Below are 7,670 nucleotides of genomic sequence, written 5' to 3'. Positions count from 1 at the left end.
TTAGACATCGACAAAATTTGACGTTTGTCTTAAAGTTACCCTATGTAAAAAACAACTTTAATCGACTGAATGAAACGGGGTACTTAGTCCAATCTCCATTTATTTTCCATACCCCACATTTTTGTCTCTGTCTAGAGTCTGAACCTGGACTCTGGACGAATAAATACTTCAGTTCTGTGTGTCTCGGAGAAGTGTTTTTAACTCAGTGGCTACTCTTAGGTAAAAATCCTGAAAAAGGAAATCGAATAGGGGATACGTCAGCCTCGTAGTGTAATGGTTGGCGCATCCACCAACTATGCTTGCGGTTTCGGGGTCGATTCTTAGAAACTTAAATATGAAATGTGACTTAAAATATTGATTTAAAAGGTGGTTTCATGTAAAAGATAATTGAGATAATCTACATTTGTTCTTATAATGCAGTGCCTTATGTACCACTAGATGTGGGAACAGAAATAATTATTTTAAAATTATTTCTTCTGAAAATCGGCAAAGACTGGGGAGGAGACCAATTGTCTTTTATTTCACAGAATATCCAATAGGATAATAATCTAATTACAATTTTGGCATTGATCTTTATTTTAATGAGAAGAATACTAGACCATGCACGGTATAATAAACGCGATGTCCTATATTTTTACTCTGATTCCTGTAATCAATGATCAAGATAAAAACATAATTGTTGTTTCAATTTTTGTGTTCTGTACAATAAGGAAGAATGTTTTCTTTTTATTTGTCAATAGACTCTTAAATTAAGCTTTTTTTTTTTTAATTTCATGTATCGTGCTATCAGCGCCATGATTTTTAAAAGTTTTGTATTTTTTATATTACTTTGTGTGTGACATCTCAATTTTTTTTACATTTCTTCTCAATGAGATTTACGATGCATCAGTTGACTGTTGACTTACTGTAAACTGAAAATCTATCATCTCTCTTATCAGTTGATTCGAGAGAACTAGTGACGTCATGCAAAGTAGTTCGTTTTTATTAAAATCGTTTTTATTATTTTTTTCATAAATTTTCAAGAAACTTCGCTGTACAAACGCTTTAACTTGTACCGGGCGTAAGAATATATTTTTTATATCCAATTATCCCGAGGGCTGAACAAATAAAATGCATGTTGGGGACTTTACTGATTAACATTTTTTTAAATAAAAAAGACTTTCTTTTCATAGCCGGGGATTCACAACCAGAGTCTGGTTCAGAGAATTACAAATAATTTTTGCCCTTTTAAGTCTTAAGAATATAGTCAAACGGCATAATTAATTAGGTCGTTAGAGAAACCCTATTAAACAGTATGTGTAAACTGTTTTTTATAAAATTTTAAACTAAATGTTTATATCTTTATAACTTAAATTAAAAAGGTAGCTAACATCGTATTTTGTTTTTATTTACCTATTAAAAAAAATGGTTTCTTAACAGAATGAAGTTCGTTTCAAGTCAAAGTCACATCCGCCAAAAACCCGACTTATGGGGTTTCTCAAATTTCTGAATTTTTATTGAGTTCCAAGAAAGACTATTAATAATTATTAATAAAGGGTGGTCAGCAGCCAGATTTCGTGAATCTGCATATAGTTAGTTCTTTTCATTGCAACTTTTTAGGAATTATTGAAAGAAAGTGATTGGGTAGTGTTATAGGTACGATAATATTCAGTGAATATTTTTTGCAGTAGTCTCCGTGTACACGTTGAAGAGCAGGTAGGAAAAGAAAGAAAAACAATATCATTGTTTACAACTTATATGTATTTATACAAATAAAATCGTATAAACAGAAACAAATATTACGACAAATGCACAAATACGACATACAGTCATAGTAAAAAACTAATATAAAGATTATTAACTAATACAATAACTGTACAATAAATAGAATTAAGATGAAATAAGTACACACTCTGTTTAACACAAAGCGAGATTTGTATGAAGTAACGTAACATTTAATTATTTCTTAAAATAACACAATGTGATATGGTCACACTTGGTGTGGAATGAGATGAAAGTACAATACAATGAGATCCCGGCTAGCGGGAGTAGATGCAGCTTCCTACTTTCTAGTTGTGCATGTTAATATAACCTTTAGTTTGTATTTGGTGTTGACAAGATAATTTCAATAGGCATTATGTTACTTCAGAAGAGAAAAATAATTCCCAAAACAAATGTACATAAAGCATTAACAAAAAAACTCGGATAAACAATAAAGAAAACACTAATTCACAGTTAATAAGGGAATGTTAAAAATATGTTTTTAATGTCAGCAAACGATAATCACCAAAGAGCAGTAAAACGCATTAACAAAAATAATATGAATAATACCCATACACATTGCAGTCTCGCAATCTTACATTTAATTGCACATACTCGAAAAGCATTCTCTGTCTTGTTTGGCACCATTAAACTCAAATGTACACAATATATGCAGATCACGCGCTAAATATCAATGAAAAATAAAGGAGAAAAGAAATTTCTTAATACATACACAAATTTATGGACATGCAGACAGTAAATATGTCTTTTGCCAATATATTTTTGCTTAAATAATATCCAAGCTTAAGAATAAATTGGTTCTTAAAATCTAAATCACTGTCCTTACCTAATGCGCAAGTTACCCCGATAAATACTCGAATCAGCGCAAAAGTACGAAGTGTACAGATGCGCCGAATGTTTTACCGAAAAAGAATTTACATTTCCCGCACCTCTATAATTTGAACTCATCAAGTTCTGAAAAAATATTTGTCAGATTCTAGGCAAGGTAGAGGGACTTATATCTAAAATGATTTCTCGAGTCTACCGCATTGGACACATCCCCTGTTTTGTACTTAGTGATATAAACAGCTCCTCTTACGTAATACCTAACTACATCTCTTGCCACTCTAATTTCGGGAAGCATTTCTGGTTAAACCTATTAATATTTAGTTGTATGATAATTTAGTGATACGTCTTAAATACTATAACATTACAGAAGATAGAAATATGTATGTATATAATGGCACTGCAATTGCATTTTCCAAATTCGGTACATTAGGTAAATTACTACTACATAGTAGATATATATTATACAAACCAGTAACAACTATGTATTCCACAAAGTGTTATCTACGAAATCAATTCAAAGTATATTATTTATGCAAAATATATACTTAAATAATAATCAGTATTGCAAAAAATGTCAACTACTAAAATAATCAAATAATAAAAAACATATAAACAGTCTTAAGATGGATAGTTTGGTTCGAAAAAGTCACATCGTAATCTCTAATATAAAATGAATTTCGATTGAATTAATTATAGAAAATATATTTTCCGAGGGATATAAATATGTACTGCATAATAGTATAATATTATTACCGCAAATCGTATTATAATAAAATGCTGTATCGCATTTTGTTGCCCAGATACAGAGAAAATTATGGTCAATGTTCGTCAAATGCAGTATGTTTGAATAAAAAAATATTGTAAGAAAAATAATACTATAGAATAAGTTTATTTTTATAATAAATGGAAAGCAATACATAGCTTGAGTAAGTCTTGTAAACAAAAAGTAGATTAAGCGGTGAATACGAGTATGTTTAATAAAATTATCCAATTAACACTTATTTCTAATAGTAACTTTGTATTCTTCATGTCGCTACCATGTTCTGAATCAACTGGATGAAAATCTTTGGTTGTCTTGTGCATATTACACAGATTAAACAATGCATTGACTGGCTATCGATGGTCTCTAAATGTGAACTTAGAATAAAATGAGTTATGTTGATTAATTGAGTATAAATAACATACATTGACGAAAATAAATTACAAAACGAAGAGAAATACTTATGGCATCAATCAGCACTAGACAAAGTTTCTCGAATATGATTGTTGAAATGATTTTTTTATACTTAAGAGATGAAAATATTTACAAGACCTTTTTTACATATTGTGGTATCATACATTTACATAAATCATAAACGCAAATAATGTGTCCAAAGTGCTGATGTGGTATTTTCATTTGAAAACAGTTTTATTAATTCCGCTACATATACCTAAAAGAACTAAAACAATATTTACAAAACTAAAACAAAAATGAGATCACATAAATGTCAATAAAGTAAATTATTACTTAAATCAAAAGTAACAAATTTATATACTTTGGCACAACAGAAGCATTTCTTTTACCAATATTAGTCTCTTTTCGCTCCGTACAACATAACCTTGTGCCCATTGGGGAAATAAACTAAGGTGGAATATTGGATACATATTAACAATCGGTGGTCTATTTTTATAACTGAAAAATTACTACACTTAAATAATATTTACTAAATCCAATATTACAAAAACGGTGATATGATTTATTTATTTGTGACAAGTTATATTACGTTAGCACAGAAAAAATTGTCTTTATGTACATAATTTGTACAAATCATTGCATTTGTAGAGGAGAGTGGTAATCTCATTATCTCATTCAGACTCTATTGAAAAAATATCACTGTAATGAACACCCAATTAGATTTAGTGGGTTAAGGGTTATATTATGCCAAATTTGAACAATTTTACTTTGGTGGTACGTACAGTCATTTCAAATCTTTAATAACCTTTGCTTTATGTATGTGAACAAATGTGCGTTCTTACACAAGCGAAAATTGTATGTGTACTTGATTCACCGACAGGCACTAACACATTAACATAGGCTTATTAAACATTCGAACGCACCGTAAAAACTACTTTAATGTCCAAAGAGATGAGTTCCGGTAAACGGTCGAAAGATTCGAGATAGTGTTGCGAAAAATAAGATTAAAACATCAGTCTCCGTCATCGCTAATTTAAACATCACCCAAACCGCTCCTTGACGAGAAACATGAGCTTCTTCTTCCCCTTGTATTTGAGTTTCATGTCGGCGACGAGCGTGGCGAACTGGGTCTGTCCGTCGGGCGCCAGGGAGAAGGTGTCGCGTGCCTTGGACAGGAAGTCGATGAAGTCTGCGTAGTGGCGCGGGGAGATGTGTGTGAGGCGGGAGTGCGTCGTGGCGACGTAGGCGCGCAGGGCTGCGTCCAGTAGAGGGCGGAGCGCGGGCGCGGGCTTGGCGGCGCGGCCGCCGCGCGGCCAGCAGCGCCGCAGCACGTCGGCCAGCACGCCCGCACACTGCACATTGCGCACAACGAGCGGCAAGAGCCCCTGAAGCTCATTGCGCCCCAGGGATTGCGCTAACGCACACGCCCAGTGAATGTCGTTGATAGCGGGGTGAGTGTCCTTGTGAAAAAAAAATTGTTATTTGAAACTTCTATCTATAGTCCCTAAGAAAAGTATTCTTTGAGAATTTGTTGTTTTGTAAAACAAAATAATTAAAAGTTTATATTTGAAGCCCTAACTTTGTGGTTATTCATTATAATAAAATAAATAAAACAACTTTGTTTTTAACCACTAATTTTTATTTTTCACCGACCGGTTTCAAAGCAAACAAGCTTCTTTGTCAAGGTTTACGTAACTAATGAATTGATTCCTTTTTATTTTATTAAGAAAAAACCACTTGATTTATTGGGTCCACGTGTAGTATTTAGTGAACATGATAAAAATAAAAAAGGAATCAATTCATTAGTTACGTAAACCTTGATGAAGAAGCTTTTTTTCTTTGAAACCGGTCGGTGGAAAATAAAAATTAGTGGTTAAAAACAAAGTTGTTTTATTTATTTTATCAAAATAATTCATTTTTCTTTGGTGGAGTCTATAATAAGATATGGTTTAAAATCATGAAGTCACTCAACTTTTACAAACATTAAAATGATACAGAGTTTACAGTATTCCATTGTTAAAAAAAATAGTGCTTAATGATATCTACAATATAAGGAATAATAAAAGTGTACTATAAATCTACCAAGGCATTGCCGATTTGAGGAATTCTGTATTTCTGTGTCATTTTGGAATTAAGAAAAAGTAAAAAATTCCAAAAATATGCAAGAAAAATATGGAAAATAAATAAAAAGAACTCTCAAATTTGTGGTTCTAGTTTTGTTAAATTTTCTGTCAACCCATCGTAAAGTTAGAACTACCGAGAGGGACGAGGGAAAAATAAGATGGCTATTTGATCAGAAGTTGGACCCTGAAGAATAAGAAGAGGGCCGTCTTGTAGATACTATATTTCATATGAAATGAATTATTGATGTTTTGGTACTTAATTCTCAAAATACGCGGTCTATAAATTACTAAATTTTTACATTACGAAATGGAAGCATTGTTGCCACAGTATTGTAGGTTTGGTGAGTTGTCTTTTTCGGTACCAACATTAAAATGAATGAGTGATAAAATTTGAAACTAATTAAAAATAAATACCTGATTGTAAGTTAGATGCAGGTTCCTCATGGCAAGTAAAGCGAGGCGATACGCGCGCGCCGGGTGCGCGCGGTGCTGCAAGTAGCGGGCGAGCGCGAAAAGCTGCTGGGGCGCCAGAGCTCCACGGGCGGCCGCCCCCGCCACCAGCTGGTACGCCGCCTCCGCCGCGCCCCCGGCGCCCTCGCAGAGCGTAAGGGCGTGAAGCGCGCAGCCCGCGGGATCCTGGAAACATTTCACTATTATTTTCACGGACTCCGTCTGCTCTAAGGTCTGAGAGCTAGTCAGGGACTGGGACAGGGTGTTCATGGTGACTATCATGGTTTTTGTTTTTTCAAGAGTTCAAATCTAAGGTAGGTGTAACTGATAAGATTAAAAAAGGGTCAATAAGATGGTTTGGTCATGAAGAACAAATGGATGATGAAAGAATGGTAAAACAGATATATATGGCTAGAATGAATGGTAACATAGGACGTGAACGACCAAGAAAGACGTGTCAAGATCAGATTAATCAAATTCTTAAGTCTGGTCACGTCAAAAGCAGACACAACCGAAGGGCATATATGACAAGAATGTCAGGACAGACGTGTGTGGCAGTCTATCCTCTCTGTGTACTCCAACGGAGAAACGGCGTGATGGTAGTAGTAATTAGTTTTAAAAAATTGATTGTGAATATGCAAAACTGAAGAAAGACATTTCGGACCAGAGTTTTTTTCGGTTGAACAGTTTCGGGTAAAGGGTGGACACTTTCATTATATTTTCAAGGGCAATATAGAGAGAATTAATCTTGTGTCTGGGTGAATAAAGAAAAAAGATCTGCATGTGAAATATAATCAGAACCCTGAACCCTTTTGTCTGGATAGTAACTCTCAAATAAAAATCACAATTTAAAAAATAAATGAAGGATTAAAATGAAATGGTGGTTACCTTTGTGGCACACTGTAGAGCAAGCGTTCTGGCACAATTGGATAATTTCTCCTGTTGCTCGAATGTGAGATTCAGTCTGATCATTGTTGTATGTGACATCACAGTGGTAGCTACTGGACCTGTCGCTTCAGTCGGAGTGAAGAGTTGATACCTGGGAAGGAACAAACACATTTATTTATTGAACAATTGAAATCAGCATAACTTTACACATTATTATTAAACCCATTCTATCTCAGAGATGAATAAACAAAAGATTATGTTTTGCTAGAAAATTATTTGGTTTTTTGTTTTCTGTACATTTCTGTACATACGCAAAAAAAGCTGGGAACTGGGCGTAAAACAAATCCTCTAACAAGCCATTAAAACCATTAGGTGTACAGAAAGGTATGAGAAAATGATTGATATAATTGGCTTCCATGTCCCTTACGAGGTTTAGAAATGAAGGT

General features: G+C 33.8%; 1 protein-coding gene across 1 annotated transcript in view; it reads right to left on the bottom strand.

Annotated features, from left to right (window-relative positions):
* Nucleotides 1-1,719: 1,719 nt before the first annotated feature.
* LOC148277984 (zinc finger SWIM domain-containing protein 4-like) overlaps nucleotides 1,720-7,670 on the bottom strand; it is a 185,403-nt gene continuing 179,452 nt past the window's right edge. Inside the window, exons 15-17 of the mRNA XM_088232068.1 lie at nucleotides 7,225-7,375; nucleotides 6,301-6,522; nucleotides 1,720-5,223 (exon numbers count right to left, since the gene is read on the bottom strand). Of these exons, the coding sequence (XP_088088194.1) occupies nucleotides 4,804-5,223; nucleotides 6,301-6,522; nucleotides 7,225-7,375 (793 nt within the window). The 3' untranslated portion in view covers nucleotides 1,720-4,803. The remainder of the gene's footprint in view (nucleotides 5,224-6,300; nucleotides 6,523-7,224; nucleotides 7,376-7,670) is intronic.

This window comes from Micrasema longulum, unplaced genomic scaffold, assembly GCF_059751315.1.
Source record: "Micrasema longulum isolate JH-2025_06_02 unplaced genomic scaffold, ASM5975131v1 h1tg000943l, whole genome shotgun sequence".
NCBI classification, from domain to species: Eukaryota; Metazoa; Arthropoda; class Insecta; order Trichoptera; family Brachycentridae; genus Micrasema; species Micrasema longulum.
This window is presented reverse-complemented; position numbering and strand designations above follow the sequence as displayed.